General features: G+C 47.8%; 1 protein-coding gene across 2 annotated transcripts in view; it reads left to right on the forward strand.

Moving 5' to 3' along the window:
* The window catches only part of LOC137518158 (macrophage mannose receptor 1-like), a 493,922-nt gene that overhangs the window by 47,348 nt on the left and 423,605 nt on the right, over positions 1 to 22,969 (forward strand). For both annotated transcript variants that reach the window (XM_068235572.1, XM_068235573.1), the window contains exons 4-5: positions 19,736 to 19,894; positions 21,399 to 21,512. In XM_068235572.1, coding sequence (XP_068091673.1) covers positions 19,736 to 19,894; positions 21,399 to 21,512 — 273 coding nt within the window. The remainder of the gene's footprint in view (positions 1 to 19,735; positions 19,895 to 21,398; positions 21,513 to 22,969) is intronic.

Here is a 22,969-nt window from a genome sequence, read left to right on the forward strand (position 1 = left end):
GAGAGCCCCGAGGTGAGGGAGAGGGGGGAACTTCCCCTCTCCCCGCTGACTGTGGGCAAGGCTTTCCCCTCATGCTGCCACCCCTCCAGCCCCCAAAAAACGGCCCCGAGCGGGCCCCAGGGGGGGGGGGGGCGGGCGCAGGCGCTGCAGGGCCTATTGCTACGCCCCTGCTAAGGGGGGGGGAACATGCCTGCTGGCTACCAATACTGGGGGGAGGGGGAGAGAATCTGACTACCTATACTAAGGGGGGGGGGGGACATGCCTGCTGGCTACCTATACTGGGGGGGGGGGGAGGGGGAGAGAATCTGACTACCTATACTAAGGGGGGGACATGCCTGCTGGCTACCTATACTGGGGAGAGGGGTAGAGAATCTGACTACCAATACCAAGGGGGGGACATGCCTGCTGGCTACCTATACTGGGGGGGGGGGGGGCAACTGGTGACAGAATCTGACTACCTATACTAAAGGGGGATGTGGCTACTGGCTACCTATTATGGGGGAGGGGGGAGAATCTGACTACATATACTAAGGGGGGACATGCCTGCTGGCTAGCTATACTGGGGGAAAGCAATACAGGATCACTTAAAATACAGTAGTGTAGTTTCACCCCTAATACAGTATCAGATACAATCTACACAAAATATATGACAGGGTTTTAAATGAACAAAGAGAGCTATAATGGGGGGGGAGGGGGAGAGAATCTGACTACCTATACTAAGGGGGGGGCGGCTGGTGACAGTGGGCCTTGGGCGGTAAAAGCTACAAATCCGGCCTTGCCGATTCTCTCATAGAGGGAGGAAGCTCATCCTCTGCAAGACTGCGATTGTAAACCTCTGCCAATTCAGGAGCCAGAATGTCCTTGAAAACCTTATAAAATTCGGCCGTCAAGCCATCTGGTCCTGGAGTTTTTTTGATAGCCAACTGATCTATGGCTTTCACCACTTCCTGAGCAGAAATTCTTTCCGTCAAAAACGCAAAAGGAACATCTAAATTTCCCAGTCCTGGAATATCACACAAGAAAGATTCCATCACTGTCTCATCAAGGTCCTTGCCACCCAAAAGTTCAGCATAAAAAGATCTCACAATTTCCAGGATCCCTGTTCTGGACTTCACCAGAGATCCCGTACTATCCTTGAGACCATAAGTGATCTTAACTGCTATACTCTGTTTACAATTCTGGTAAGGGTCTGGTGAGTGGTTTTTACCATAATCCCTCTCCAGAAGCAAAGAAGCATGCCGATCATACAAACTTTTGTGCAACAAGTCCTTGATCCTTTTGATCTCTACAGGATCACCATCCCCCAAGACAGCAATTTCAAGTTTCCGCCTCAGGCGTTGGTAGGTAACATATTTACCAAAAGCTCTTCTTTTTGCTAGGTTCTTGAAAAGGCCTGCTGCCCGCTTTTTAACCATCTCCCACCACTCAGACCTACTGTCACAACAGTCCAGCAAAGTAACCTGTACCTGAAAAAATCCCTGAAAGATTGTCTTACACTCTCTTCTTTCAATAGCAACGAATTTAATCTCCAGATACCCCTTCCCTTAGGAGGAACATCTGAAACATTCAACACCATAGACAGAATACAGTGATCAGAGAACTCTACCACCCGCACCTCAGGAGATGAGGTAGCAGAGCTCTCCTTAACAAAAAACCTATCTATCCTACTCTTCCGCTCTCCACAGAAATAAGTGAACCCTGTGTCATCTGGGGCGTGCTTTACATGCATATCCACCAGACCAGCATCCCTAACCATACTATTCAAAAAATTACTGTCATAGCCCAGGCGAGTCTTGGCACCTCTCCTGTCCTTAAGCCTAACTACGGTATTGAAGTCACCACCAAAGACTACTTCCTGGGCTGTAAATAAGAATGGCTTGATCTCTGTGAAGAGGCGCTTCCTCTCCCTCTCAGACTGGGGACCATAGATATTAATTAGCCTCAAATCTTGCCCCCTCACAGAGACGTCCATGACCAAACATCGCCCTATCTCAATTTCACTTACCCGCCGGAAAGTTACCATATCGGTCTTAAAAAGCACCGCCACCCCAGTGTAAGGCTCAGCCGCAAGAGACCAATAAGAGGGACCAAAGTGCCAATCCCTCTTGACCTCACGGATGTCAGACAATGTTTGAAGCCTGGTCTCTTGCAAAAAAAAAATGTCGGCATCAAACTGACCGAGAAAAAATATGGCTTCCTTACGAGCAGTTACAGATCTCATACTAGCAACATTAATGGTTGCTAGTTTCAAAGGGGGGGGGGGGGGGAACCTCCATCAGGATAAATAAAAAGGGAGATTGCCCAAACTTTCCTAAACTGCACTATCCTCCTCCCTTGAGGAAGATACATCCATATCCACAGGATTCTCTTTATCATTATCAGAAAGATCCTCTTCCACATCACTATTTACATTCTCTGATGCATCACTCAACACATCATATTTGTTTCGTAATGTAGAATTCTCTTTCTTTCCCCATTTCTCCAATTTTTCTGTAGCCTTTTTCTCCGCCAATTCCTTCCTCCTCTCCTGTCTCTTTATTTTTGCAGACTTCACATCTTTCAATGGTTTAGGTTCCTCCACCTTTTTAACCCTTGTTTCCTTACCCGATCTATTTTTCTTTTTTATTTCTATGAACCCTCCCTCCTCCTCTTTTGTGTCTTCTAAATCCTTCTTGATATCTGAGTTTTTGTTCTCTCCCTCCTTTTTTTCCACTAAAGCTTCCTCCCCCTTATTTTCCTTTTCCTTTGCTCCTCTGGACATTTCCTTCTCCTTAGAAGAAATGTCTTCCATAGGAACCAAAAGGATATTTTCCTCCCCTTTGGAGTCTGTTTTCTTAGAGACAACAACCCCTTCCACTACTTTATCCTGCTTCTTATCCATAACCATCAAGGATGAAGGAGGAGATGGCGGAGGCAGTGCTTTCAAGACTGATAAAAATTTGGGAACAATTGATTGGGGCTCCAGGACGGTGGATTCTGACTGTGACGGCTCTCTACCAGAGGCAGCCTCTATACCTTCTTCCACTACAATTTTTTCCATTTCCTTATGTATTTCCTCATTTATATTAGACCATGACTCAGGGCACTGGGAATATGGATGCCCCAATTTGAGACAAATGCTACATTTGATTAATTTACAATCTTTTGCCAAGTGCCCTAACTCATGGCACCAGGAACATTTCTGTTCTGGACAGGAAATACTATAGTGACTTCTCGAGTTGCACTTGTGACAAACACGAGGCTGCCCCTGGTAGAAAACCGTCAACCGATCTCTGCCTATGAAAACTGATGTGGGAATGTGCTTGACCACATTTCCCACCTTGTTCAATCTTACCATCAACTCCCAACCACCCCCCCAGATCCCGAACTCGTCCATCACCTTCTTTGGAGCGTTTAAAGGCACCCCATAATTTTTAATCCACACCATAAGGTCATGCACAGGGATGGACTCATTCGGGACCACGATTGTCACCTTTTTGTCCAACGACCGCCCGGACACAGTCTGGGGGAACAAACCTTTCCACTCTTTACTATTTTTCCATGTACTTTCATATTTCTCCCAGAAAGTGTCCAGACCCGTCGGGGACAAAAAGCTGACATCGAAATAAGAGGGGGGGGGGTTTCGGGAGTTAAAATGGCATAAAAATCCACCGCCCTGAACCCCATTTTCATCAATAATTGAATAAAGGTTTTTCTTGTATACGTATCCCCCTCTTCACTACCATAACTTATTCTGACCAAATTCCTCCTATTCCTAGAAGATTGACCAGCTTCATCTTGCAACACAGGAATTTTAGCATTAACATTCCCCTGCTTGACCATTTGTGCATATGATTTTCCACCATTCTGTTTAACAACATCTTTTGCTGTACTCTGATCCATACCACTTATTACAGCATTTCTCCCATCACTTTCCATATTGTTCTGCTTTACTTCATCATTTCCATTCCATCCTGACCTCCCCACCAACCTCTTTTCCCTTCAGCACCATATAGATCATTACCACTCCTCTCCCCTCTTCTTTTCCCCCCTTGATTTCCAGACAATACATTTTTAACCTGGCCAATCCTACCATTTGTAGCGTTTTTCTCTGCTGGTCCTTCCAAAGGCAACTTTCCAGGGACTTCCACTTTCTCTTTTATACCTTCACCTTCTGGTATAAAAGTCTTGCCTGCCCCTTCCACCACTTCTACCGCCGAAACCGCCGCACCAGTCTTGCTCTGCTTCTTCTCCCCTTTAGGGGAAACCGCCGCATCTTTTCCAGCCTTCACCGCCGCTGTACCGGAAGTGACGCTTCCGTCACTTCCGGTAACCGCCCCCACGCCAAAAATGCTGCCCGGCGCCATCTTTACTGAGGGCAAGCTCTGCACACTTCGTATTGCAGCTGCAGAGCTTTGCCCAGACATGCCTGCCGCCGCACCAAGCGCCATCCTAACTGAAGGCTCGCTTGCAGGGGTCTGTCCCTGGAAAGAGAAATTCAAGGTACCAAAACCATTAGTACCCCCTACAGGGGAAAACACATTACTACTTTTAACTTTTTCTTCAACAATCCTAACGTTCTCTGGTACAGACTGCGCATAAGGACTTACAGGGCTCGCACAAACAGGGGAAACAAAACTAGGGAAGGAATTGACCACATTAGGTGATTGCACATGAGGGCTTAGGTTTTGGGTAACAAAGGGAAAAAGGGGAGAGGTTTGGGAAAAGGGAAAATTTTGCATATTCTGAAAATTGCTGCCTTTTGACAACATACTCATATCTGTACTGTTATATGCTCTTAACTGGTTTCCTGTAAAGTTCTGAACATGTCCAGGAAATTGCATGTTAAAGAGACACTGAAGCGAAAAAAAAATTATGATATTATGATTTGTATGTGTAGTACAGCTAAGAAATAAAACATTAAGATCAGATACATCAGTCTAATTGTTTCCAGTACAGGAAGAGTTGAGAAACTCCAGTTGTTATCTCTATGCAAAAAAGCTATTAAGCTCTCCGACTAAGTTAGTCGTGGAGAGGGCTGTTATCTGACTTTTATTATCTCAACTGTAATTGAACTGTTTACTTTTCCTCTGCCAGAGGAGAGTTTATTACTTCACAGACTGCTCTGAAAGACTCATTTTGAATGCTGAGTGTTGTGTAATCTGCACATATTATAGAATGATGCAATGTTAGAAAAAACACTATATACCTGAAAATAAAAGTATGAGAATATTTTCTTTGCTGCTAACCTTCTAGTAATTATTCATAGTACACAACCAATTCATTATATCATATTTTTTTCCCGCTTCAGTGTCTCTTTAAAGCCATACTAAAAAGGGTAATATCCATTCATTGATTGCTGCATATTCTGCATACTTGGTGATTGGCTAAAGTTTATTCCAGATGCCATACATATATCCGACTTATTTCCATCAGCTTTCACTCCGACTCCTTCCTGACTTGTGGAAATTCCATTCGGAGATACCAAGTTACTGCGGTTCTGCACCGGACTATTCTCTTTACTCTCCTTTGTCTTACTCCAGGACACTTCTTTACTCATTTGTGACCATCTCTGCTGGTTTCTTAAACCCTCCGAAAACATGCCTCCACTTGCTTCCAGCCTCTTTAGAGCTTCACTTTGCTCATTAATCTGATTCTTAAGCTTTGCCAGTTGAGGGTTAGATTTCATAAACCCTGGCTTCCAGGACTGGCCATATTTATTCACTCTTTTCTTTAACTCAAATTGTAAGTTTTTGAGAGTTTCCTGGGTTTTTTTTACCTCTAACTGCCATGCAACAACATTGTTCACAGTTTCCTCCACTGAAAGTCCTCTGCCCCCAGTATCATGAGCCTCCATTATGGAGGACAGGGATGTTCTTCCTAGCCCAGGCCCCCCAGAGCCACCTAGCCCAGGGGAGCCTAAACCACTCTCTGAAAGTCCTTCTCCCCTTCTCTCACTCACCACCTTGACAGGGACCCAGTCTCTAGATGAAAAGCAGTTCACAGGTTACTCCAGAGCTGGTGGAACCACAGGAGCTCAACCGAAGAGGTCCTCTCTCCTCCACTGCCACACTCACACTGATTTCCTAGGGGCGGAGCCAATGCATAGTGTGGACCCTGGTGGTGGGACCACTCACAGCAGCAGGATAAATACAACAGCAGAAGTAGGAGGAGGAGTGACGTGTGGCACTGACAGCAGGCAATGCATAGTGTGGACCCTGGCGGTGGGACCTCTGACAGCAGTAGGATAAATACAACAGCAGCAGGAGGAGGTGGAGTGACATGTGGCACTGGCAGCAGGCAATGCATAGTGTGGACCCTGGCGGTGGGACCTCTGACAGCAGTAGGATAAATACAACAGCAGCAGGAGGAGGTGGAGTGACGTGTGGCACTGGCAGCAGGCAATGCATAGTGTGGACCCTGGCGGTGGGACCTCTGACAGCAGTAGGATAAATACAACAGCAGCAGGAGGAGGTGGAGTGACGTGTGGCACTGGCAGCAGGCAATGCATAGTGTGGACCCTGGCGGTGGGACCTCTGACAGCAGTATGATAAATACAACAGCAGCAGCAGGAGGAGGTGGAGTGACGTGTGGCACTGGCAGCAGGCAATGCATAGTGTGGACTCTGGCGGTGGGACCACTGACAGCAGCAGGATAAATACAACAGCAGAAGTAGGAGGAGGAGTGACGTGTGGCACTGACAGCAGGCAATGCATAGTGTGGACTCTGGCGGTGGGACCACTGACAGCAGCAGGATAATTACAACAGCAGCAGGATAAATACAACAGCAGCAGGAGGAGGTGGAGTGACGTGTGGCACTGGCAGCAGGCAATGCATAGTGTGGACTCTGGCGGTGGGACCACTGACAGCAGCAGGATGAAAATGAGCGCAGTGTAATATGTTGCCGCTTTAAAAACACAATAAATACATAAATAAATTGATAGGTAAATCAATGCAGCAGGCCAGCAGGAGGAAGAGGAGTCCGGTAGAAATACAATAAATAAATAAATACATAAATAAATACATAGGTAAATCAATGCAGCAGGCCTGCAGCAGCAGCAGGAGTCCGGTAGAAATACAATAAATTAATAAATACATAAATAAATTCATCGGTAAATCAATGCAGCAGGCCAGCAGGAGGAGGAGGAGTCCGGTAGAAATACATTAAATAAATACATAAATAAATTCATAGGTAAATCAATGCAGCAGGCCTGCAGGAGGAGGAGGAGTCCGGTAGAAATACATTAAATAAATAAATACATAAATAAATTCATAGGTAAATCAATGCAGCAGGCCTGCAGCAGCAGCAGGAGTCCGGTAGAAATACAATAAATTAATAAATACATAAATAAATTCATAGGTAAATCAATGCAGCAGGCCTGCAGCAGCAGCAGGAGTCCAGTAGAAATACAATACATTAATAAATACATAAATAAATTCATCGGTAAATCAATGCAGCAGGCCAGCAGGAGGAGGAGGAGGAGTCGTCACGTATGGCAGGCAGCAGGCAATGTATTGTAATTCCCAGGCAGGCACCTCATGTCCTCCTTTCGCCGACAACAGGTGCCAGGAACGTGCCTTCTATCCAGGCCTGGTTAATCTTCAAAAATGGCAGTCTGTCCAAGCCCTCTGTGGACAGACGAGAGCGCTTCTCGGTGACCACGCCACCGGCCGCACTGAAGCACCTCTCAGACAGCACGCTGGAAGGGGGGCAAGACAATACCTCCAGGGTGTACTGCGCAAGCTCCCTCCAGATGTGCAAGCGCTCCACCCAGTACTCCATGGGGTCCACAGGCTCTTCGCTGCCGGTGTCAAGCCCACTGAAGGACCCCATGTAGTCGGCCACCATCCGGATCATGCGCTGGCTGTGACTCTCACCAAAGGTGGCTGCTGCCCGCACCTCCTCTCTCGGCTGCTGTACCTTCATGTAGAACGCCTGCGTCAATGACAGAAGGTCTCCTGGGCGCCTGATGCTGCTGCTGGCCGCAGGCACCTGCTGCTGTGCTGCTGGCTGCTGGACAGGGACAGAGGGAGTGGAAGGCGGGGGAAGGCTTCCTCCAGTCGCCGAACAAGGATCTCCTGCAACTCCCTTGCTCGCTGCTCACGGTCTCTGGCAGGCAGAAACTGATCCCACCTCCCCCTCAGCCGTGGGTCCAGGATCATGCTGATGCAGGTGTCCTCCCTCGCTTGCATCTGCTTGACCCTGGGGTCTGTACGCAGGCAGCGCAGCATGTGCGCTGCCATGGGGAACAGGGTGGACCATCTAACAGAGACATCAGGGTCAGCGTCCTCCTCCTCCTCCTCTTGCCCCTGAGACTCTTCCTCCTCTCTCCACCCTCGCACCACTGCTGCTGCGCTCCGATGTTCCCAGCAGCAACGTCCAGCACCTCCAACTCCTCCTCCTCCTCCAGGGACTCAAATACCTGCGGAGCAGTGGACTGCACAGGCGGCTGCTGTTCCAGCTGCTTCAGGGCCTCCTCTCCCAAATCCACCAAATCGCCAAGTGCCCTGTCCAGCAGACAAACAAAGGGCACCCACTGGCAGAGGGATGCCCGTTGTTCACTCACCAGGTTGGTTCCCTGCAGGAAGGGAGCCAACACCAAGCAGACCTGCTGCATCTGCCCCCATTGCGCGTTGGTGAGGAGCTGGAGTGTGGTGCTGCTTCTGCTGCCGGTGCCGGCGACAGTGGCATCATAGATGTACCGGTTGACAGCCCTCCTCTGCTCAACCAGCCGCTCCAACATCGCCAGGGTGGAGTTCCAGCGAGTTGTCACATCTATGATAAGGCGGTGTCGTGGCAGGCCCTCCTGCTGCTGGATGTCTGCCAGTTTTGCTGCGGCAGCTGCTGAGCGGCGGAAAGTGCGCACAATTTTCCGCGCCGCTTCTAACAGCTCCTTCATCCCCAGGTAGGTGCGCATGAACTTTTGCACCACCAGGTTCAGGACGTGGGCCAAGCAAGGGATGTGGAGCAAGTCTCCACTGCTGATGGCAGACAGCAGGTTGGCGGCGTTGTCGGACACCACCAATCCCACAGTGAGGCCTCTGGGGGTCAGCCACGTCCTCTCCTGCTCCCTGAGGTACCGGAGCACGTTAGTTGCCGTCAAGGAGTGTTTCCCCAGGCTTTTCATCTCCAGCAGCGCTTGGCAGTGGCGGACCTTCACGCTGCTGGAGAGACGGGATCGCTTGGCGGTGGGAGCTGCTGCTTCTCCCCTGACCCCGCACGGTGGCACCACGTAGTGGGCGACTGGTGCTGCTGTGCCCGAGGATGGACCTGCTGCTTCCTCGCTCGGGCTTTCCACCAGGCTGACCCAGTGGGCCGAAAAGGACAGATAGCGCTCTGTCCCAAACCGGCTGCTCCAGGAATCCATGGTTATGTGGATCCGCGCACTGACAGCGTGATCCAGCGCGCGGCCCACGTTCTCCATGGCAGAGCGGGGCAGTGCTGGGATCGCCCTGCGGGAAAAATAGTGGCGGCTGGGGACTTGCCACTCCGGGATCCCAACCTGCAGCAGCGCTCTGATGTCACTCCCCTCCTGCACAAAGGAATATGGCAGGAGCTGGGAGCACATGGCCCGGGCAAGCAACCCGTTCAGCAACCGGATGCGCCTGTGGGCGGGAGGCAGCACCTTGGTCACACCGGTGAATGCTTCGCTGAGCAGGGTCTGGCGGCGTTTGCCTGCATGGGAGGATGAGGAGGCCACTGTGGTGGGAGCTGATGAGGCCACTGAGGACTGGCTGGCCGGGGGGGGGGGTGGAAGTGAGTTGCTGCTGTGCTCCTGCTGCTGCTGCTGGATGGGCAGGAGGGTCGGCTGCTGCTGCTGCTGCTGAAATCTGTGCAGTGGCTGTCTGGCTTTGACCACTACCTGCACCACTTTGCATAAGCTTCTCCAACTCATTAAAGTCCTCAAAATGTCTGCTCTGTAAGTGGGTCTGCAGGCACGAGGTACTCAATTTGTGGATATCGTGACCTCTGCTGAGACTGAGATTGCAACTGTTGCAAATTGCACGGGTCGGGTCCACTGGGCACTTGGTGAAGTACCGCCAGACTGGGGACTTCAACCTGCTCTTTGCGCTTGAGGGCTGGGTTTTTTGGGTGCCCTTGGAGGATTGTGCCTTTTTGGTTGTAGTTAGAGGTTTGCTGCGAGTGGTGGTAGCGACTGAAGCAGTAGGCTGTGGCTCCTGCCTTCCACGCCCTGTGCTGGCCGCCTTGCTGCTGCCGCGCCTCTGTGCCAGAGACGCCTCCTCCTCCGATGATGAGCTGCCTTCAACCAACTGTGCTGGTGGTACTGGTGGCACATAGGAAGGATCTATCAAGTCATCATCATCAACCCCAAACAAATCCTGTGAGCCCGACTCAACCAACTCCTCTACCCCAACATCCCCTGCATCACGCCCCTCCTCCTCAGCGCCAACAACAAACTACTGCACCTGTAACTCCTCCTCCTCCTTGCATGGCCCCATCATCTACAACTCATACTTCTCCAAACCATCCCTGTACATGCTCACAGTCTCAGGGGAGAAGAGCGTGCTCGTTGAGGGCAGGCTGGTCGATGGGGTCACCGTGACCATGGCCTCAAGCGCTGGTGGAGGCCTGCTGCGGACAGGAGTGCTGGTGGCACTAGTCTCGCTGCTGCTGGAGGCCTGGCTGGAAAAGGTGGCTTCCTGCCCCGCCATCATTTCCACCACAGCCTGCACCTGACTCTCCCCAATGGGCCGTGGGCGACGACTCGTCTCAAAGATGGGCGCAACACGCTGCTGTTGCGCCTCTGCTCCCTCCTCCCTGCGGTCAGTGGCTGGCGGCGCACCAGTCCCAGACCTGCTGCTGCTGGCAGTGGCTCCTGCAATGGCGCTTCCTCTCCTGGTGGTGCCTCGCCCTCTACCTCTACCAGTCATAGTGCACTATACAAATACAGTAAAACAAAAAAAAAGTAGAAGAGGGCGGGAAAGGGTGTAAACTTTAATAAAGTCTGTGTTGATGGTGACTTGGTGGTGACTAGTAGTACAGTAGTAGACACTAGTAGTATGCACGCACGCAGGTAACTAAGAAACACCTAGCGTACTACGCTATAAGTAAGTCGTGCAGCAGACAATCGGTGACAATTAATAACGGTCACACACGGTCAGACGCAATCAATCAATAGGCTCGGGCAGGTGAGGTGACAGACAGTCACAGGTCACTCACAAAGGATGCTGGTGTGGTGGCCTGTATGTGTTGTAACTCTTATTTATTACACACACTACAGATGATAATAAAATCACACAGTAAAATTGAAAAAAAAATTAGTGAACGAGTACTAGTCTAGACTAGTAGACTAGTAGTATAGTAGTAGACACTAGAAGTATGCACGCGCGCAGGTAACTAAGAAACACCTAGCGTAATAGGCTACAAGTAAGTCGTGCGGCAGACAATTGGTGACAATTAATAACGGTCACACACGGTCAGACGCAATCAATCAATAGGCTCGGGCAGGTGAGGTGACAGACAGTCACAGGTCACTCACAACGGATGCTGGTGTGGTGGCCTGTATGTGTTGTAAGTAACTCTTATTTATTACACACACTACAGATGATAATAAAATCACACAGTAAAATTGAAAAAAAAATTAGTGAACGGGTACTAGTCTAGACTAGTAGACTAGTAGTATAGTAGTAGACACTAGAAGTATGCACGCACGCAGGTAACTAAGAAACACCTAGCGTACTACGCTACAAGTAAGTGGTGCGGCAGACAATCGGTGAAAATTACAAACGGTCACACACGGTCAGACGCAATCAATCAATAGGCTCGGGCAGGTGAGGTGACAGACAGTCACAGGTCAGGTCACTCACAATGGATGCTGGTGGTGACCTGTCACTCACAGTCAGTAACTAACTGACACAGTACTGAAACTAATAAAGTAACAGACTACAGCAGTAATAATTAACTAAACTAGTACTACTAGTACACAACTAACTAGAATCCCTAACCTACCTAAGCTAGTAGTAGGCTAAGGCTACCTAGGCTAGCAGGCCTAGCCTGCACACAGACTAACACTAGCCTAGCACAGTATACACTATACACTAGCTGACTAAATACAATGAAAATACTAGCTAACTATATAAGACAACAATAAATGTGTTTAGGAGGTGTTTAGAAAGCAAAACGCTAGGTTTAGCAGTGAAAAGCACTTGCTCAGACACAGCACAGCACTGGAGAATCTCTCAGTACCAGCAGCAGTCACACAAGTGCGTGGCTCCGCAAGATGGCCGCCGCCTTATATAGAGGAGGGGAGGGCCAGGCTCCCCTCCTCTGATTGGTTGCTAGGGTTGCCAGCTCCTCGGCAGGAGGACTTCTGATTGGCCCAATCATGTCATCCCCGAATCCCGAAGCCGAAACCGAACCCACAGCTCCATCCGGCCGAATTCCAGCGCGCGCATTCGGCATGCTTCGTATTCGGGTTCGGCTCGGAATCGCAGCATTCGGGTTCGGGTTCGCATGCGGCAAACCTAAAAAACACCCGAATTTTTCGGGGAAACTTCGCATTCGGGGTCCTGCTGAGCAACCCTGCTGAATATGCAGCTCCCACTATAAAAAAGGGGGAGTGGGGTATAAACATATATATATATATATATATATATATATATATATATATATATATATATATATATATATATATATATACATGACCCCAATCATTAAATAAGGCCAAAAGGATGCCAACAATCAGGAAGAGCATGAGTGCAGCAGGAGGGAGGAGGAAAGATCAGGAAAAGATGTTAAATTATATTAAATTGGGGGCACGAACACGGAACTCTATTTGGGTAGAAAGACTCGATAATTGATACTATAATTTAACCCCTTACCTTCAGTGGCCTTTAGTTTGAAAATCCAACATGATTCAAGTTGCAGAAGCGATCTATCCAGATCGCCACCTCTTGGATGTAAATGGACCCTATCTAGGCCTATGAATTTAATAAAACTGGCGTCACCTCTATGCTCCAAATGAACATGTCTAGCAATCGGAGACCTGAAGTTGCAGCCCATGATGTCGCCCACATGGTCTTTAATCCTTTCCTTAAATGCCCGTGCTGTCTTGCCAACATAGAAGCAACCACATCGGCAATAGAGTAAGTATATTACACCAAAGGTGTTGCAATTGACAAAATGTTGCGATAACCATCTTCTACCATTGGGCAACACCACAGACTTACCCATCTCCAGGTATCGACAATAGACACATCCCCCACAACTGTAGGTACCTGTTACTGAGCAATGTTTACGGGGACCCCCTTTACCCCAAAAATGACTAGAAGTAAGCATATTCCGTAAAGTTTTACTACGTCTATATACAACCTGTGGAGTGGGAGGTACAAACTGATTTACCTTAGTGTAATTTGTTAGAACATGCCAATGACGACGGAATATTTTATCCACCTCATTTCTCTGGTCATTGAACCAGTAATTAATCGTAATGGCTTTTGGCTATCTGTCTCTCTGTGGCTCTTCACAAGTAGTTCTGAGCGTTTCGTCGATTTTGCCCGTTTGTAGGCCTTCTTCAGCCATCGGTCCTTATACCCCCTTTCCCTGAAACGGGAACGCAATAATTTTGCCTCTTCCAGCGCAACGCATCGCAGTAAGTCTGCTGGACCCCTTGTCTTTGCAATTGCCATTGTGTTACCATGTGGTAAAACAGAATAACACAACGCACATTTGATGAGTAAAATGACCCCAAATGTGTACCTAGCTTTAGTGTAAAGGAGGGTGGGAGGGTTTGCAACACTGTGAGGAGTGAAGTTACCCTAATTCACCACAAATGCTGCACACACATAGTGTAGACACAAAAACACACATGTACATTCTAGTGACACAGACATACACTGTACACATTCTCATACACCTGGTACACACTAGAACAACAGACATAAAGACATATAAAGACATGCAAGACAAACAAAGACTCACGTACACACACACACACACACACACACACTCACACACACACACACACACACGCACACACACACACACACACACACACACACACACACACACACACACACACTCACACACACACACTCACACACACACACACACAGTACAGTCATACATACACACACAGTACAGTCATACACACACACACACACACACACACACACACACACACACACACACACACACACACACACACACACACACACACACACACACTGTACAGTCATACACACACACACACACACACACACACACACACACACACACACACACACACACACACACACACACACACACTGTACAGTCATACACACACACACACACACACACACACACACACACACACACACCACAGGAAAAAACAACAGCTAGCTGTACACACACTAGAGACAGACAGGCACACACTGTACAATGTCCCACGCATGCACCCAGTACAGGTGTGCTAGGCAGACATACAAGCAGAACTACAAGACCCCTCCTCTTCCCATCTATGGCTCGCTGCAGAATGAAGGCTGTCAGTCAGCTGTCACATGGAGGGCGCAGGGTCTCACGCTTAGCAAAAATTCTTAGCAAAAAGTACCACCTAAAGAAAGAATATTTGGTGGAAAAAAAAAACAAGATATAGATCATTTTGGTGTGATAAATAGTGATAAAGTAATTGGCGAATGAATGGGTGCATCGCTGAAAGGTAAAAATTGCTTGGGTCCATAAGGGGATCACCACCTGTAGTGGTCAAGTGGTTAAAGGGATACTTAACCTAGTTTAAAAATGCACTTTTACTTACCTGGGGCCACTGCGCCTTTGCGGCCCTGACTCCGCACGTCCTGGTTCGCGCTCCTGTCACCAGGAGCGTATCCCCCAGGCGCAGTACGAAAAAATCTCTAGCACGCCTGCGCAGAAGAGTCCCAGCGACGGGAGTGCGAACAAGGACGTGCGCGGCCAGGGCTGCAAAGGCGCAGTGGCCGGCAATAGGCTCAATTGCCGAAACTGAGCCGCAGCGGGGGACCGACTGCAGAGGGCTGGTAGAAGCCCCAAGTAAATAAGACTTTATTTTTTAAACTGGTTTAACATTCCCTTTAAGGGAAAGGGAGAAGTGATATGGACTGAGGAGCTGCTAGGGCTCACTATATGTGGCCCTCTCTGGTTTTCCCTCCTCCCCTCCTTCCCTTCCTACCCTCTCCCTCTCATCTCTTTCTCTACTTTTCCCTCTCCCGTACTCTTTTCTCCCTCTTAATCTTCACTCTTCTCCCTCCCCCCCTTCATATCACTTCTCCCTTTCCCTTAAAGGGAATGTTAAGCCAGTTTAAAAAATGAAGTCTTATTTACCTGGGGCTTCTACCAGCCTTGATGATTTCATTGTTGAGTTGAGGGCTAAGTGTCCATGTATTGTGTTGACTGCGCATGTGGCAATGGACGAAATATCTTTTTTGGATACCCTGGTGTACAGGTCCGGTGACAAATTGCTCACGGACCTGTACACCAAACCTACAGATCGAAACTCCATATTGGAGTATGGAAGCTTTCATCCCAAATATGTCAGGGACAATATCCCTAGTGGCCAAATTACTAGAATTGAACGTTTGGTAGCAGATCCAGATAAGCGTATAACAAGAGTTGAACAAATGCAAGAAAAATTCTTAAAGAGAGGATATCCGAAGGAAATCTTTACAAGGAGGAGGAGACAGAATAATAGAGGTTCTAGTAGTTCAAGAATCCCATTTGTCGTTACTTTTAATAGTTGGAATAATCAAATAGGGATAGCAATTAAAAAGCATTGGAAGATTTTGCAGAATCGAGGCGTTCAGATATCTGCCAACTCGGCTCTGACTTGGCCTATACTTTATAACACTGTCACTATGCAAGTTTGAAATATTGCACCTTTTTATTTTTCCTTATGAAGACTAAATCACATTAATAGTCGAAACATGTGGAATTGTTGGGGGTGATGTTTATTGTTGGAGTGACTATGTATAGAGACTGAGGCCCCTTTACTAATGGGGGGTTGGGGGGAGGGGGAAGTTGTGTAGTGCAGTGTAGCTGGGGGGAAGCAGGGGTTAGTGAAGTGTAGTTTAGTATAGTTTGTGGGGGCAGCAGGGGTTAATGTAGCTTGGCAGTGTAACTTAGACAGAGACATCTTGGGGGGAGGAAAGGTCCATAAGACACTCCTGGACCATGGATGCACCCAGGTTTAGTATATTTTTTGACCCTGGTTTTTGTCCTTTAAACATAGGTGAGTCTTACGGACGGTCAGGAGCGTTTTATAGTCTGAAAAATACGAAACCTATATGTTTCATAGAACAGTAAGAAATTAATTAAAGAAAGCCCAAGGTGGGCTCATAGATTTAAAAGAAAACGTAGAAGCTGAGCGGGGGGGGGGGGGGGGGGCTGAGCGGATCAGGTAGCCACAAAAAACGCCCTTTCCTGCCACTCCTGTTGGCCCACTTTAGGTATCTCTGGGTCATGACGCTGGAATGAGAGATTCATTCTCTCATTCACAGCATGCAGGGAGGCGGGGGAGTGACAGGGGGTGCAGCCAGGGAGAGAGAGCTGTCCAATGGAAGCTCTGGAAACCCTGCAGGAGCGCCCCTGGCAGGCTTTTTAAAGAGAGAATCCATCTCCCCTGTGTTTACCTCCAAGATAGCGACAAATATTGTTGCTAATCTCGAGGAGCTATAGCGCGGCGGTGGGTGTGAAATGCCTCAGCATGGTTAGATATTACATGTGATTCTAAGGATACTTTAAAGTGTACCTGAGATTAAGTGATGGCCTGTATTTATACTTACCTGGAGCTTCCTCCAAACTCATGAGGTCTGTGGGCTCCCTCACCATCCTCTCCGGTCGCTCCGTTCTGCCAATATCTGACCTGGTAATCCAGCCAGTTTCCCCTTCAGTGCATTTGTGGGTTGACCGCGTACACCCTGTCTACTACTGCGTACCGTACGACCACAGAACGCTCTGGGCTGTGGGAGCGTGATGGGGGGTCCACGTGTGGCCGAGCCACGCAGGTGCTGAAGAGCGTGGCCAGCCTGATTACCAGGCCAGATAGGGCAGAACGGAGTGGCCGAGGAAGATGGCGAGGGACCCCACTAACCTTATGGTTCTGGAGGAAGCCCCAGGTAATTATAAGTACAAATTATTACTCAATCTCAGGTTTCCTTTAAGTGATTGACTTGTTTTATCTACATGTTTTCCCACTTTTGAGTCCATAATAAATATGGCTCTTAAGTTGTATGATAACCACTGGTGTCCTCAGGGACGGTTCAAGACTTTTTGCTGCCTATGCTAATGGCTTCATTCTTTATGTAATCGTCATAACTGTCAGACTGCAGATTAGAGAAATCAGTACAGTACAGCAACAGTTCAGAGTTACTGATAATAATGAATAATAAATGACAGCACTTGCGATGTAACATATACCTTCAGTGCTCCCATCTCTCTTGTCAAATTACCCTACACTTTTGTTGAGTATATGGGCCAGCTCTGGTGGGTGGTGAGAGATGTTATCCACAGCGTATACATGGTTAGGTGCATCATTTCTGTGGCACACTTCAATATTACTTATCACTCTCGGCTTATACTTGGATCAATTATTTTTTATTTTTTCTTGGTAAAAGTTGGAGGGTCTGCTTATACTCGGGTCGACTTATACTTGTGTATATACAGTAGTTGTCTTTTTTAACTACTTGAGGACCCTGGGCTTACACCCCCCTAGTGACCAGGCTATTTTTTACAATTAAAAGAATTCAGGTGATCCGCACACTCATTTTGAACCAAGTTCAATGTTTAATTCAAGTTCAGTGACACATTCCATTCCATATATATGGAATGGAATGTATATGGAATGGAATGTGTCACTTAACTTGATTTAAAACATTGAACTTGTTTCAAATTGAGTGTGTAGATCACCTGGATTCTTCTACATGTGACTTTGATCCAGCACCTCCACGGTGGTGTGCAATTCCATACGGACTTGTGGATTTTTTACAATTAAGGCCACTGCAGCTTTAAGGCCTCACTGCAGGGCGTAAACAGCTCAGTACACAAGTGATTGCCCCCACCCCCTTTTCTGCCCACCAACGAAGTTTTCTGTTGGTGGGCTGTGATCGCTGCTGGGTTGTTTATTTTTATATAAATATTATTTAGTTTTGTTTTTGTTTTTCATAAAAATGCCTATTTTTTTCTTTTTTTCAAATCCCCGCCAGCCAATCGGCACGATCGGCTTTAGCCTATGACAGCGGAACGCTTCCCTGCCTCCAGACGGGACAGCCGTGTCACACGGCTGTCCCCAGTACAGTGCTGCCGTAGATTGCATCAACGTATGGTGGAAATAGATGGTGGTTTCGCGATTGCTGCCGGGAGACTGATGACAGAGCGGAGTCATTCAAGCTGGCCACGCGATCCGCAGCAAAACCCCGCCCCCAGAACTGCCGATCATTAGGCGTTAGGTGGTTATGGGGCTGCTGCTCCTCTCACGCCTATTGGCGTGAGGCGGACGTTAAGAAGTTGAAAAAAAAATAAGAAACTGAAATAATAGGTTAAGTTTGCCTTTAATAGTTCACTAGATGATTAATAAACTTTTTTAGGACTATGGCCAGCTCTTTTATAGGGATGGTCAATGAGATGTATGTAGAAAATAATGTTGAGTTAATAAAGGATTATACCAGGCATGAGCAAACTTGGCCCTCCAGCTGTTGAGGAACTACAAGTCCCACAATGCATTGCAGGAGTCTGACAGCCACAGTCATGACTCATAAAGGCAAATGCATTGTGGGATTTGTAGTTCCTAAACAGCTGGAGGGCCAAGTTTGCCCATGCCTGGATTATACAAATTTTGTATGCAAATTTATGCAGCTTGAAAATGGACCAATCAAATGTTACCCTCCACAAGATTTGATTGGTTCATGTTCAAGCTGCATACATTTACATACAAAATTTGCATAATACTGCATCAACTCATTGACCATCCCTATGCTTTGGAATCACCATTCTTTGGAATGAAAGTCAGTGGAGGGGAGCTGACTGCGATAAGGGAAATCACAATCACGGATCGTGCAGCATTATTACAAAAGATATGAACACTGCAAAATCACTTTGCAATTACTGCGCAAATGCAATTTTGCAGCAATATCATTAACCGATAAAACAACCAAAAACCTGCAAATTGCAAACACACTGCAAAAGCAAGGACTAAAAAATTGCCAGAAATCGCTCTAGAAAACACTACAAAAAGTTTGAAAAATGCAAAGTAATTATAGCAATTTGCAAATGCAAGTGGGATTCCAACCTTACATTATTTGACTTGTGTGGAACTTTCTGACTCTCAGGGCTGGTGCTTTTTGAGCGTTTCCCAGCCGCTTGGTCAATGTATCTCAATGGGGTGGGTCACACCGGAGCGGGAGGCGTTTTGCAGAAACGCATACTCCCGGGGTGAGGCATTTTTTGGATTGTGGATGCGTTTCTGCCTCAATGTTAAGTATAGGAAAAACGCAAACCGCTCTGAAAAACGGCAGATCAGAGCGGTTTGCCAGGCGGTTTTGTTACAGAAGCTGTTCAGTAACAGCTTTACTGTAACAATATATGAAATATGTTACACTGAAATCCGCAGCAGCAATCCGCAAAACACTAGCAAAACGCCTCATAAAAATAAAAAAAGCGTTTAAAAATCTGCTAGCATTTTGCGGATCTGCTAGCGGTTTTTGGTGTGCACCAGGCCCTAGAGACGGTAAAATAAAGCTCTGTACATATGGTGATGATGCTGAAATAAATTCTGCTCTCATGTTTCAGCTATAGCAGACAGCTGGACGACAGATTCCATTACTGAAGTCAACTATCAGATCAATGAAAATTCGGCCCTCACGTGGTTCCAAGCGCGGCAGAGCTGTAAGCAGCAAAACGGCGAGCTGTTAAGCATAACCGAGCTACACGAGCAGACGTACATCTCAGGTGAGGTCTTTAAGTAAGAAAAGGCGCTAAATTTTATGTCATATCAAGATTGTGTTCAAAGATGGCTGTATAGGTGGACGCCATTGTGGCTGTGAAATATACAAGAATCAGCTGAAAGATTAAGGCCCCATATACACTTGTCTTGCAAGTGTGCAATGTGTTACCCTGTTTTACAGCAAGATAACACAACGACAACGCAATGGGGCCTAGCACGCTGCGCCGCTGCAAAATCAACAGTACGCTACCGTCGGTTTTACACGACGACGGAAGTAATGTAAGTCAGTGGGTGAAGCAGATACATCAATCACAGTGTAAAGTTTATCTCCCTTACCACTCTCATAGCATAACTGTCAGTCAAACTTGATACAACACTAGGCAGCCTAAGAGCCACTTTCACAATGGGAGCGTTTACCCTACACACACTCACCTGTACTCATAAGATTCCCAAGGTGGCCCCAACACAGTAACCAAGTCTAAAATGAGGAAACAATGGTGCCTCAGGAATCAGAGGGACAATTACCACCGAGACCATACACATAAGACAACAATCGGGATCTACCCGGGAGGTAGATTGCCCGATAGATGGCCACCACGTGGCAGGGACCGGGGGAGGATGGGGGAGACAGAGAGGTAAATGGCCACCTGTCTCACAGTCACCCAGGGGGCTCTCCATCGGACATGGAGCAAACCAGATAAGATCCTGAAAGAGAAAACAGAAATTGGATTGAAAACCCAGCACACTCTCTTGAACTCCAAATTGTCAGTGTTTATCTAGAAAACACCAGAGCTCATTACGCTCATTAAGGTCCAAACTTCCACATGCTTCAGGAACCTGGGCAATTTCCCACGAAATGCGTTGCCAGTGCAATAAAAACTCTTCTATTAAGTGAGTTTGTCTTCCTTGAGGTAAGCCACCTCACGTTTTTTCATTTTATTTGTTTTTAAAGTATTTTATTACTCCTGGTCGCCTCTTTTTCCCATTATCTTGTGCTGTTACCCTCCATTTGGAGGGGAAACATCCCTTTTGGACCATTTACAGGTCACTTGAGATTGTTGTTTTTTACTAAGAGGGCGACCACCACCAGCTCTGCCTGGTACCCGAGTGGAGTCGGGTTTGTACATCTCCACCTGCCGACCCCCCCCCCAACCCCCTAATGTGTAAACCAGTGACTTCAGAAACGTCTGACCCCACAGTCACATGCACACTCCCAGACAGGAAGTGCATCACATGATCTTAGAGAAATATGCACATTGCATTGCACCACAGGAACTGGGGCTTGTCTCATCAACAGTAATGGCCCCTGCGACGAGCTGCAGCAGGGGAGAGTACCATGATGCAATGTGGTCTGAAAGTATGAGAGTGGTCTAAGTGCTGTTGATGTGTATGTTCTGCATGCCCAGCTAAAGTTTTGCACGAGAGTTATAATGTATTTTGGTCCATTTCAAATGATGCTTTAATCTTATAAATATTTCCATAATCTGATGCTTTTTTTTTTCATTGTAGGATTAACATATGGCCTCACAGCAGCCTTATGGGTGGGCCTGAACAGTTTAGACTTCAATGGTGGCTGGAGGTGGGACAATGGAGATGCATTCCGATACCTCAACTGGGCTCCAGGTAAAAATGTTGTTTTTGTCATTGCAAACTTAAAGTAAACCTGAGATGGTGTGGAAAAAAAAATATTCATACCTGGGGCTTCCTCCTTCCTGATCACTACCTTGTCTGCAGCCTCCTTTAATTGCCCGGAAAGTCCTCCAGTTCGGAACATACCTCGGCAGGCGCAGAATGCTCCTGGGAACGGGAATGTGACGGGGGTGCGGGAACAGCAAGACTGCACCTGCACTGACTGGATGACTTACCGGGGCCAATTGCAGAGGCTGCAGGCAGCGGAGGACGACGTCCAGGGAGCAAACAGGCCGGAGGGGGCCGGAGGAAGGCCCAGCTATATATACATTTTTTATTTCGCCCCATCTCAAGTTCACTTGAAAGTGTACCTTAGATATAATAATAAATATCCTGTAATTATACTTACCAGTCCCATGCGGTCCGAGGGCTCCCTCGTGTCTTCCTCTGCTGCTCCATTCTGCTGCTATCTGGCAGGGTAATACGGCCAGGCACCAGGGAACTGTGTAGGAGAGGGAGAAGGCATTACACACCAGGGAACTGTTTAGGGGAGGGAAGGGGGGGGGGGGGGGACACTAGACACCAGGGAACTGTGTAGGAGAGGGAGGAGGCATTAGATATCAAGGAACTGTTTAGGGGAGGGAAGGAGGGTCCCTAGACACCAGGGAACTGTATAGGAGAGGGAAGAGGCATTATACACCAGAGAACTGTATAGGGGAGGGGGGCATTAGACACCAAGATATTTTATAAGGGAGGGAGGTGGCCAGTGGCCACTAGACATTGCGATTGGCCCGCAACTTGGTCCCAGTGTTCAATTTAGGCCCACTTTGTATTTGAGATTGACACCCCTGGTATAGAGGTTACCTGTCACTTGCCAGGCACCCTATTGGGCCAATCATACTGCAGGGATCGTGTCAATTAAAGCCACTGGACCTGCTGAGGCTGAGGGTGGGTTCAGTGGAGCCACCATTAGTTCGGAGGAGCGAGTGTAAGTTACCAGCGCACGCTATGCTGCACTACCCCAGCATAGTGTGCGCTGAGCTCGTGCTCCTGTCATTAAAGGACAACTGAAGTGAGTAGAATATGGAGGCTGTCATATTTATTTCCTTTTAAGCAATACCAGTTGCCTGGCAGCAGTGCAGTTTCTAGGCTAAAATGCACCCAGGGCGAGGGTGTAAAAATTTGCCCCCCCCCCCCCCGAACAAGGTATGGGTGCCCGCAGTATAGGTTAGCCAGGTCTAGTTAAGAATAGGTACCCCAGTATAGGTAGCCAGGCATAGGTGAGCCAGTATAGTTGCCCCTGCTATAGGTTAGCCAGGTAGGTGCCTCCAGTATAGGTAGCCAGTATAGTTGCCCCCAGTATAGGTTAGATAGGCAGGCGCCCCCGGTATAAGTTAGATAGGTAGGTGCCCCAGTACAGGTTAGCTAGGTGGGTGCCTCTAATATAGGTA

Source organism: Hyperolius riggenbachi, chromosome 5, assembly GCF_040937935.1.
Source record: "Hyperolius riggenbachi isolate aHypRig1 chromosome 5, aHypRig1.pri, whole genome shotgun sequence".
Lineage (NCBI taxonomy): Eukaryota > Metazoa > Chordata > Amphibia > Anura > Hyperoliidae > Hyperolius > Hyperolius riggenbachi.